We start from the raw sequence: 12,402 nt of genomic DNA on the forward strand, positions 1-12,402 counted from the left end.
CAAGAATCCTGAAAACCCTGCTAGAAAAATGATAGTTTCTCTGCGCAGGTTGAATAATGCCCTAAAACAACTAATTTCAAGTATTTTCCCTGGCAGCATAAATGTATTTGTCGAACGGGTTTTTAAAATACCATACAGAGAGGTATTTCCTACTGTAAGAATGGGAAACTAGAATGTGAAAGTGCAAATATATTTGCCTCATAGACCCTTGCTCTCTCCTAGGATCTCTCTGAAGTCAGTATTTAATTTAACTTCCACGGTTCCTATGTTCCCTCTTCTGTTTTTTCTGTGTTTCCAGCTAATGGGATTCTACAAAAGCATTGCAGGTCTGTATGTGAGGGTCTGCTTGTCATCAGTATACTTTTAATGGCATAAATAGTATGTCACCTTTTTAATTTAAAACATTAGTCACCAACAATTCCGATTGTATCATTATTTTAAATGTCAACATCTAGAAGTAGAAGTAATAAAGCACAGAAGCTCGTGAGTTGTGAAGCTCATAGAAACTCTGAAAGAAACAAAATTAAATATCCTTCTTAAGCACCAATTCCTTCACTTGTGGGGAGCAGATAAAATACTGTGGTTTAATACCTTCCTGCTTCTCCCCTCTTTTAGAACGCTCCATGGAAACGATATTTCCAGTGTTCCCGAAGGTTCTTTCAACGACCTGGTATCCCTGTCCCATCTGTAAGTACTTCTGTCTGGGTTCATCTGTTTGATTGACGGTTTCAGATTTATAAAACAGTACATATTATTACAAATTTAAGATTGTATAGCTTTTCTGTTTTTTCTGCTTTCTTGCCATGTTCTGCTCTGGATATTCATAGCGCATCTGTTCAAAGGAAATAAAAAAATACTAGAACCTGTTGTTACTAGTTACCGAAATATTTTCTTAAGGAAAACCAAATGAGAAATGTGACAGTTTCCTCTTCTGTGGACTTTGTGTTTAAGGCTTTCTTTCAGCATTGTCTATGTGAAATGCAGAGTATGTTATGGTCTAAGAGTGAGACAGGAAACCTCCCACAAAGAGCAAATATTAAGCAAATGTGAATTCTGTGCTTAATAAGTGTCATATGTTTTGCATACTGAAATGTCAGTATATGAACTTGTTGATGAATCACTACTTCAGGCATATATATTTAATCATATGGAAATTGGCCATTTCACAGCATTAATACTTCGTTCCATAATTTGCAAAAATCGTTAGAAGTTTCAGATATTTCAGGAAATTACTATTGTATTGGTGGAGGTCCAGGATATTTTTAAATGCAGTTCAGTTGATGAAAGAACTGTAAAGACAAATAGCTGTGGTTGTTACAAAATAAACCTGAAGTGTAACAGTTGGTGCCAAATGAGTGAACAGAAAATGTTTTCTCACTGAGATGATGTGTGATACTGCACATTATTAAACAATAGGTGTAAAGGAAAAGTAATTTTGTGTAGCATGTTTCTTGATTACTGTCCTCAAGTAATCAGAGGGTTGGGTATGTCTCGGTCATTTTGTGAAGTGACTCATTTCACAAGTTGATACGGATATTTTCTGCTCTAATGCTGCCCTCATGCATGCGAGTGGATGTTGATGTATACACATCTAGACAAACAAACAGATATGTGTGCATTTAACGTAGGTTTTATATCTCTATTTCTCTCTTTGCAACCTTAAACGTGCCTGCCAGAACACTTACCTGAACACATATTTACATATTTTCTGGGTAGCAAATATGTCCTCGGACTCTTTATTTCTGTGTAACAGCTTTCTGTCTCAGTTTCTCTCTAGAGAATAAAAAATAAAGATATGTCCGATTGGCAGGGACAGAAATCGTATGTAAGCAACTTAGGTAATTTCAACTTCAACTGAGAAATAACCTGCTCTGTTTCAAGCTTACACCTTGGCATCTAAGTCAGAGAAAATATTCGTTTTGCACAAAATGTATTTCTTCATCATGTTCTCAGTATAGTCAAGTCATTTTATATGTTGTTTTGGAATGAAAGTCTGACTGTGCTGAAGCCCTGCATCGCCTTTTGGAAGCGCAGTGACACCTTCCATACTGGGAATCTGGCTTCTGAGGGTATTTTTAGAACTCAAGAGATAAACATATCATGCCCCATTTGTTTGGATTTTCCTCAGGGTTTACTTTAAATGAAGTGCAGATACAATTTTCGTGGGTAAACTGTTCACCTTAGGGAGTGATAAAACCCCCTTTGGCCCAATACAGTTACTGCAGTCTATCTGTTTAGATGTATGTGCTGCCAGAAATGTAAAATACGCAAAGCTCAAATGAACAGTAATAAATAGGATCCATAAAATAAATAAGACCTGTCTGGGGTGTAATTTGCACAGCTGAACAATTGAATTTTACAGTGCAATTGTGCTCTCCAATTTCTTAAACAGGATTCTGAAACTTTTAGCAACCACAATGATTTTGCTCTTCACATGCCAGAAAAAGCTGTGCTTACTCAAACGAAGTAATGTATAACTGAAAATAAAGACATTCTGAGCTCTTCCTGATATATAGATCTTCAAGGAGAAAGCATGCACTTGGAATAATTTCGAAAATGATACAAGGGGTTGCTACTCATCAAACTCATAATGCATGGGAGAACAAAATTTTATGTTGACTTTACAAGCTGTGTGGCTAAGAGCAGGGTGGGCATTATGGCTGGAGAAAGCTGACCACCAAGGTGTTGAGCAGGATGATCAGCCTGGCCTTCTGCATCAGTACAGCTTGGGCGGAGGGGAAGAGGGAGGGCATCAAATTAACCTTTAGAATTGCAAAGAAATATTTGTGTACATAGACAAAACTATTTATTTTAGTCAGAGTCTTGTAATAGCTTTGAATTGGTTTGTAATTGGAAGAACAAAACAGAGATCTAGATCCTTCAATCACTTTTTCCATAGCTGTTTAAAGCCTGCAAGAAAATGTTCACCAAATTTCCTTTACATTGTAAACATAATATTGTTGTAATGTAACTATTATGACAAACTATATAGCTGATATACCTCACTAAAGACAGAGGAAAGTTTGTATATGGTATACACACTGTTTTTGTTTACTATTTAGTACTTTATTTACTTGAATCATACAATTTAAGCCATGACTCTATGACCTTGTTTAGTCCAGGGCAATGATAAAAATGTTACAGCACTACGGAGGAATCACATATATTAATACTTAAAAAGAAACCAAAATCTGTGGGGTAGAACTGAGACCTTCTCAGTTAGGTGGGTTCCTGCAGTTGCTGTCCTCACCATTCACATACACACCACTCTGTAACTGATTCCATTTCCCAAATACTGCCCACACGTAAACTGACCTCTCGGCACTCCAGGGACTGCACAAAGAAAGCCTCATCTTTACCCAAGTTTATGTTAGTTACCTATAAAAATAAGCTGTACCCTCCTCTGTTTCTCCACATTATCATGGCTAGAGTTATTTTAATTCACTTTATTCTAAGTTGCCTCAAAAAAAAAGTGTCTGAACAGAAATATCTGCACAACATTTTGAAAATGCTGCTGGTGGTATTTCATTACAGCACAAGATATTTTTACCTTCTGGAAATATTTTGCTATAGTGGGCAAAGAAATAGAGAGAGTGTGTTAGAACTCATGAATGAAAATACAAGAATTCACTATAGTTCCTAGAAATGAAAAAAAAACCACCCCACAAACAAAAGAACAGAAAGATACAAGTGATAATTTCTGCAGTTGTACAACAGCGCTATTGGTAATCATTTCTAGTGTCTATAGAGCAGCTTTATTTCTAACATAGTATATAAAGATTAATTAACATGGTAACTAGCTTTCTGTTGTCCTCCCACTCCCATTTTATATATGGCAGTTACTCAACGCTAAAGTTAATTTCTTGGTCCAACTTTCACTGCTGCATTTTGTTTGACCTTGGACAAGTGAGCCAGTTGATCACAGTTACAGGGTCAAAAAGTCAACCCAGTAGGTTTTTTTCCATTGTAAGCAATGGATTTACAGAAGGAATGGATGGATATTTTTTAATACTGTGCTGCAGTACACGTTTAATTTTGATGAATGAGCCCTAGACAGGGTTTGAACCTCTGAACTCTCATTATGAATCTGTCTAGGGCACAGTGGGTTCATTAGTCACTCCAATAGAAATGTATCAACAAATTTACTGAGGTTTCTATCTTAATATCCTGTCTGATATGTTTTTATTTGAAAGAAGCTTGAGTTTAAAATACCATCTTAAAAATAGTTTATAACATATGCAGAAGCAGTAAAGTCTAAAAACCAATTTGAATTATTGGTTTCTTTAGTATCTCTTCCCTATGCTAACTTTTAGTTAATTTTCTTCCCATGGCAATTCAGGTGTTGTACAGCTAAAGCCTTACATTTACTTTCAGCAAAATAAATTCAGACTTCCAACATGCATTTCTTTACACTTTCAAAAATCAGTTGTTTTTAAACCGACTTTTCTGAAGTCTGGACTTCGTTTGTAATTCACTGATTGCCTGAAAAGACACTTTCCGTAAGAGAAAAAATAGTATAAATTAATCAAGGCAGCACCTAATTTTAAGGTAAAAAGTTTTTTTTTCTTTTGGATAGATCACCATGAATAATGAAAAAGTTCTGTGAATTATAATTACACTATGTGAATGCATCTACTTCAACCATATGACCTAACTCAAGCGATGGGTTAACCAGCAAATGTGTTTTCAAAGCCAGAAACAAACTCAGCAGACACCAGGTTGCAGTTTTGAAAACAGGGGTATCCTGTATGTACATGTTTCATCTAGTGAGGAGACATTAATGTGAGTCATCAGATCCAAACTAAATTACACAATTCACTGTTAGAATATGTTCATGAAGGCCAAAGACTTAAATAAAAGAAACCAACGTGATAAATTTGATGAAAGCAATATGTCTGGCAACATTGCTCAAGCACAATTGTTTGAAAAAGTGACTTATTGTTTGAAAAAGTGATTTGTTGTTAGGTATTTATACAACCTCCCTAGCTAATGATGGGAAGAAAGGAAAAGAGTGGGAATACTGGAGGAGATAAATCTAAAAGACATTCTGAATACTCAGAAGATCTTTCCCACATTTGGAAGTAAAGCATTCCTGTAAAAGTGTAGAATAAAATGTGCCTCAATGAGATCAGGGATGTTATCTTTGCTTGCAAGCCAAAATAAGTGCTGTTAATTGTTTTACACCACCAGGGCTCTCGGTACCAACCCCTTGCACTGTGATTGCAACCTCCGCTGGCTTTCCGAGTGGGTGAAGGCAGGGTACAAAGAGCCAGGGATAGCCCGCTGCAGCGGGCCTGACGCCATGGTGGACAGGCTGCTGCTCACAACACCGACTCACCACTTCCAGTGCAAAGGTAGGAGCAAGCTGGGAGGCTCGCTGTTCTGTCCTGTTGCTGTTCCTCATATACAGTGCTTTATTTTTATACTCGTGGAAGCTGTTTGGTTTTAAAGTGAGTTTGGGGGGGAGTTGGGCTTGGCTTTCTTTTTCTGAACCATCACATTACATTCAAGTTGCATTTTCAAGTGTTCTTCCACAAAGTGCAGTTAACTGCGCCACTGGAAGGAAAACCAGCAGACCCCAGAAGAGTTAGTATTCCTGTTGCTCGCACCAGATTATATAATGGCAAGTTGGCATATAGGATGTTGTTAGAACTTATTTGAGCGAATAAATTGATTTTGGCCTTCTACTTACCCCAGAAAAATTTGGTAAAATAAGGGTTATTTTAAAAATACAGAGCACTCTAGTTATTGTGTACGTTTACTTGAAAACTGAGAAACTGAGAATGCTTCTGGAAAGCAAATATTTACCAAAAGTACATTTTCATTTGAAGATCTGCAAACTGTCCTCATCAGCTCTGTATCAGAAACTGTAGATTATGGAAAATGTTTCATGTCTGAATACAGTGTACATTCACGCAGGAGAGGGTTGAGGTGCAGCTATTAACGGTTAGGGGTAGTCCGTGATAGGAGTATGCTGCATTAGAGAGCAGTTAGACAAATGATAAGGAGCACAATTTTTTGTGGATCAAGTAGCTTATTACTGAATGCAGATTAGGATATACCTGTACGTTCTTATTGTAAAAAAAGTTTTGGAGGTTCACTTAGGTTACCAGCAAGTATGTGAAGATGGAGCTATATTTATAGTGGAAAAGATGGGTTAGTACCCTGTCTTAGAAATGGGAATGAGGGCATAAAGCCTGTTTTTATGTCTCTCAGAGTGCCATGCACATTTACAGTGCTGCTTGGCAGCGTGATTTTATAGAGACTGGGATTAAACTGCTGAACAAACAAATGATGGTGTTGATGTGGGTTTAGAACACAAATTCTCAAGACTGAGCTGAATTTTATGTCCGTTCAAATATATTTTTAATAACTTTAACCTTGTAATTTAATTACTTCGAAATGTCAGTCTCAAAACTATCAGAACCCTGACTATAATTATCAGAACTACAGACTTTGTAATAGTCTTTCAAATGTGAAGTACAAATACACCCTAAATACTAAAAGTACCAAATAATGTACTTGTTCACACAAAGTGAAACAAAGAAACGATTTTATTTACATATTAAACAGGGTCTGAAAATTAATCTAGAAAGAGAAGCTAGATGACTTCTTCATTCTGAAACTGTGATATATCAATAGGTATGCTCACTTTTTCTCAAAACTAAGCAAGCAACTCTTAGGCAAGAGATAAGTAAACCTGTGATCCAGACTATCAAAAACAGTTGTATGATTTTTATGTAAATATTAGTTTAGTCCAGTAGGAAGCTGGTGGGCTTTCTACTGTCCCAACTGTCTCCATGGCTCGCTTTATCTGAATAGAAAAGGAGAAAAAAGTGTTGATTCGGAGGTGGTCTCGGGACAAGCAGAAACTGGTGATGGTTTGGATGAGTGGCACTATACTCCAAGAAGCTCCAGGCCCTAGCAAAATTCACCTTTTCTCATCCCAATACATATATTTTGAAAAACAATGCATGAGTTGGAAGTCGAACTGAACCCATTTCCCATGTGCATGTTTAAGATCCAACGCCTTGTGCTATTCCGTCTGGAGATCGGTGATGCTCTTTTATGGTAAAGCAACAGGATCTATTACAATGTCAAGTGCCGGTTTACCCTCGGGCTGGAGCCATCTGCGTGGCCTGTGACAGGGTACGGTGCGGCCTTGGTTTGTCCTGCAGCTGCATCGCCCTCTCATCACTGAGTGTAGCCGTGACATGTGCCTGTCAGCAGAAGAGCGAGACTGACTGTGTCTTGGACAGCATGGCCAAGGATATGTCTGTACTTCTGCCTGTGTACATTCAGCCCCAGCTCAAGTACTGCTAGCACGGAGCTCAGGGTGGGCTGAGCCCTCCCGTCCCCCTAGAAGTCTGGGTCATTGCTGCAGAAGTCAGCCCATGCTGAGCTTGGTACCTTGAGATGCTTGTATAAAGGTAGTGCCTAGATGTCCTCTGTGACCTCCGGTAACTTTCACATTAAAAAAAAGTAGAGTTTAACTTATTCTTGTTAAAATTACGGTTTTAGCCTGTGAGTGAGCAGAAGGTTATGTCTCAGCAGAGCCAAGAAAATAAAAGTATGTAATGTGCAAGTCATGCAAACTCAAGCTCTGCTTTTTATTAAATTGCCCTCCTAGTTATGCAGTAGAGGAAAGGAATGTGCTGGGCTGAGGGCATTTTGCTGTACGGATTTATAAATCAAATCCACAAGGGCAAACTAATGAACTACTTAACTGCTAGGAACTAACAATGTTCTTATTAGCTCCTACATTGATTAGCTTTGATCTATGCCATAGGGATAAATGGAAAATGTACTGTGTGTATTGTGAAATAAATAAATAATAGAAGAAATTCTGGCGTAGTGACCTCTAAATCTAGAAAAGCAGCACTGCTGCCTGTCTCATGAGCTCTCCGAGGAGCTACCTTCGTATATTCTTGGCGTATTCTACCTTCAAGACAAAAGTAGCTCAGATATGTCACATTCCACCCCCTGTCAGTGCCAGAAATTCAGATGTTATTTCCTCTTGCTGTCCTAACTCCAAGTTAAAAACACGTATGGCATTTAGTTAGACATAAACACAAAGATAGACGAGGACGACAACAGTCTTTTATTTCATTTTTTGGATTTGTTACTTCTTGTGTATTTTTTCCTCTCATTATTGCCTGTTGCACTCTGCAATCAGCTGTGCCACAGAGAGTGGCCCTGATAACACCACCATCAGGACAGGATCAGGATATAGCCTTTACGTTGCAGGTGCTTTTCAGCTGAGACTCCTTGGTACCCATTTCTGTCATGTTCTTACCCCCTGTTGGTGCTGTGCAAGTATTCAAAGTTAATAATGAAGATTTGTATCTCACACTGGATGGTCCAAAGCAAATCCTTGACAGGAAGGGATTTTTTCATCCCTAGTTTTGGTAACCTTCTACAGCTCCACCTTCTCTCTAACATGACGTATAAGCTTCTTTTCTTCACTTTTAGGATGTTTCACAATTTACTCCTCCTTATCATTTATCATGCAATAACAGAAGCTCTGTGCCCACTTCTGATTAGCACAGGACCAATTTTAAGTTATTTTAAAATGTATTTCCTTAAAAATGAAATAAAATTATTTTAGGTTCTTTACTGCCTGATATAATCAAAGCCCTTTTAAAGAGTTAGGTTTTATTTTTTAAATCTAAAAACTCATTAATATTCAAAATTTGGCCACTTCAAAATCACCATTTCTTTAACTGTAAATGTAACTGTCTAAATTAGCTTTCTGTAAAATCTCAACAATAAAATATTGATTGACTTGGTACCCCAAATGTACTTACTATTGTTTTGATCTGTGTTAATTTTCCTGCTTGCCCACAAACATCGCAACTTCTCTGGAAGAATTCTGTTAAAAATGTGGTTTAATAAATGGTTTAAATATGGCTGTGCATATTTACCTGCATACATTTACATCTCTGCATATTTGTCTTTGTTGCATTTTGCCGAGATAGCTGAATGTTTATAATCATTCTTCTGGGCAAAACAGGAAGAAAATAAGTTTTGAACTCTGTTAAAATTAAGGATGGTAGAACACTTTGCACCTAAATATTCCCATAAGCCTCTAACTAAATCTTTCTTATGCATGTTTTTCATTTCTGCTGTTGCATCTGCACTTTCATTCTTGTCACCAGCCGTAGAAATGTCATGTTATAGTTCCCTAGGGGTTGCTATTGCAGAATTTCCAGCACTGAGAGAAGGAAAAATTGCTGAAAGCCATATATATGTAAGCCCATTCTCTGGAGATTCCCAACATGTTTTTTCAGAGCTGATGTTTGCATGTCCAGGAGAATATAAGCATCATTGAGACTTGCCTAGCACTGGATTTAAGTACTTAAAATCTCTCTAATCCCTGGGAATCCCATGCTGTTGTGTAAAGTTGCACGCACAGCATGCACATTTGTGCCAACAAAGGGTGAATATTGCATTAGGAAAAAATGTATGTGTGAGTACGGGAGGTATTAATTTTGTAATCCAGTTCTCTATTAATACACTGTGTTTTGCCTTTCCAGAGCCGGTAGATATCAGTGTTGTGTCCAAGTGTAACCCCTGCCTCTCCAATCCGTGTAAGAACAATGGGACATGCAACAATGATCCTGTGGAGTTTTATCAATGCACTTGCCCTTTTGGCTTCAAGGTATGTCTACAAATGAACTACATGAAAAGCAATAAAGTGTTCCCCATCCCTTCTGTCATCTTAATTTTTGTACCATGAGAAGTCAATTTTACTGGCAACTGAGCTTAAAAGATCCCTTACTCAAGCAGATTGTGTGTGACCTTTCAGCTGCGCCCTGCTACAGATTTTATCCTGTGCAATAGGAAAGGCATTTCTTTCTCTCTGTGCCGTGACTATACAGATCATCCTGAGCAATTTGCTGTAGTTGACCCTACTTTGAGCAGGGTGGTTGGACTAGATGATCTCCAGAGATCGCTTCCAACCTTGGGCATTCTCTGATTCTGTGATGTAGACAACCATATGAAATGGCAAGTTGATTTTATCTTCCTTTCCATTTCTTTTCTTTTGCCAGCCACAAGATAACCATTTCATAGGCTGCCAGGCCAAAAGGGAGGCAGTTCAGATGAGAATTAAGGACCGGTTTAGTCCACAGTGACAGAATGTTGATACTTGCTAGCTTACATCTGTCTCACACAGACTGATTAGCAGGAAGGCGATAACTGATTAGACACAAGCACTAACTCAGCTGTCTCTGACTTCTGAGCACTAATGTCCATAGAGCGATCTGCAGATGTTAAATCCTGTAGATGCCAAGCATTGTGAGCATGCAGGGTCAGTTTCTTGATAACACATTTGAAAATCAGAAAATCATGTCATTGCAGAATGCAATTTCTTTGGTAGCGATGTATAACTCCCATTGTTAACACCGCATCATGAGAGCTTAAGGCTACCAAGACTTCGTTTCAGAGTTGATATAACTGGAAACCTAGCTCAGTAGTCAGTAGCTGAAGGATAAAGTATAAGTAATAAATGAGGCATATGATCTGTTCACAGCCTGGGGGGCATCGGATGTTATGACCAAAGAAGTAGGTTGCATCATGTAGACTGTGATTTTATTTGCCTTATCGGATATTTCTTACAGAGTCTTGGTCAGTTGAAGCAGATGCTCATAAAACACAGAGTAATAAGAGCTATAGGGAAAAAAAAAAAGGGCAAAACCAGACATACATGTGGGAAGTAAGCACAAGTAACCATGTCTTACATTTCAGGTAGGATTTAGGAATTAGTTGGTTCTGATGATATCACCATTTCCCTTCTCTGTTTGCCTAGGATACATCCCAGATGGTAACAGAGTAATTGTGGTAGATCCCTGAAACATTGGAAAAGGGAAGATGTAAAGCTCATTTCTTCTATTTCACCCCAGTGCCCCCATGCTTGGTACTCAAGAATAATAACAATTCTCCTAAATAATTGAAAAAGCCATTGGAAATTTCCTTTTACCCATTGGCATATCAACCAGCAACTTTTCTAGGATCTTAAAAGACCACATTGTCAAAAATTCATTCAACTGAAACGAAATACTTGGTAACAATTGGTGTGTCTTTGCAATCAGGGAAACTGTGGCTGTTTATCTCCTCAGGTTAATAGAACAGTCATTTTAATTTGATGTTTAACATAAACTAGGTTGAATTCTTCAGATGGGACTAGGTGACTCTTAGGATAACTTAGAAAGTAAAAGCTTTCAATACTAGCAGGAAAATACATCAATCTTTGTGTATGTCTTACTCTGTAAGGCATGTACCGTGGAACAGATAACCAGGTAGTTCAAAGTAGAAATGTATGTGTTATGAGCATATCTTTTTTTTGCCCTTACTTTTTTCTTTTTTTTTTTTAAATAGTATTTCGATATTACCAAATGCACTAGTATAGATGCATTTATAATGCTAGAAGACATGTTTACAAAGGGAGGATTTATTAACAAGAATAATCCTCTAGTTATATTAACAATCACTTTCTAGTGTACATTAGACCTTAGTATGCATCGTTTTACTTAGAAAGGTTTTGATAAACTCTTGAAGTGACTCAGTTTAAACATCTCATAGAGCATCCAGCTTTTCTCCTCTCTCACACACTTTCTCAGGTGACATTCAGTGTGTGAATGTAAAACCTAAAACCACTTGTGCGCTTGTAAGCACCAAGCTGTCATCCAAGCATGGCAAAGAGCAAACAGACCCAGGCATGGCACTTAGAGCAGAGTTTAAAAATACTGACTGCATAACAGTACAGGGAGAATTGGTGGAAATTTAATAAGCGAAAAAGAACTGTGTGTCTTTACCACAGGTTTTTGAATAAAAATGAAACTTGACAGGTCCAAATGCAAACCATATGAAAGGAGCACTCTATCTACCACGCAGTTCTCCATCAGAGATTCATGCTAATTCAATAACAATACCTTGCTTCCTTCTCACCAGCCAGCACCAAACAGCTCTATCCATCTGGAAGCTATTTCCCAGACCTTGATAAATTGCCCTAAATCTGCCCTCTCAGCATTTGTTTTTCCTTGTTTGATGTAGATTTTGAAAAAATCCTGTGTGGAAGAGTGCATCAATAAAGTGAAAAACCCACCCTTTTTTCAAATGTAAGCTCATTCAAATGAGCTGACAGCTTTATAATGTTCCCTGGAAAGGGACAGACAGTTACAGACCGCTTTCTGGGGGTCCTGTGCTCATGCTAGCCTTCAGAAAAAAAACAGTAGGCCAACTAGCAGAAAGCCACCTAAGTTGCCAGTTGCCAAACTGGTGGCTGATGGAATAAGGAACTTCTACCAGTTAACTGTAGTTACAAAAGCCTATAGTTTTATTTTTCACTGTCACATTGATGATGGCTCAATCTCTTATTTTTCATGATGACAAAAATGTTTT

At 37.9% G+C, this 12,402-nt stretch overlaps 1 protein-coding gene across 1 annotated transcript in view; it reads left to right on the forward strand.

The window, feature by feature from the left end:
• Positions 1–12,402, forward strand: part of SLIT3 (slit guidance ligand 3) — a 533,309-nt gene that overhangs the window by 444,782 nt on the left and 76,125 nt on the right. Inside the window, exons 24-26 of the mRNA XM_075164102.1 lie at positions 616–687; positions 5,191–5,354; positions 9,537–9,661. Of these exons, the coding sequence (XP_075020203.1) occupies positions 616–687; positions 5,191–5,354; positions 9,537–9,661 (361 nt within the window). The remainder of the gene's footprint in view (positions 1–615; positions 688–5,190; positions 5,355–9,536; positions 9,662–12,402) is intronic.

The sequence above is a fragment of the Calonectris borealis genome, chromosome 15, assembly GCF_964195595.1.
Source record: "Calonectris borealis chromosome 15, bCalBor7.hap1.2, whole genome shotgun sequence".
Lineage (NCBI taxonomy): Eukaryota > Metazoa > Chordata > Aves > Procellariiformes > Procellariidae > Calonectris > Calonectris borealis.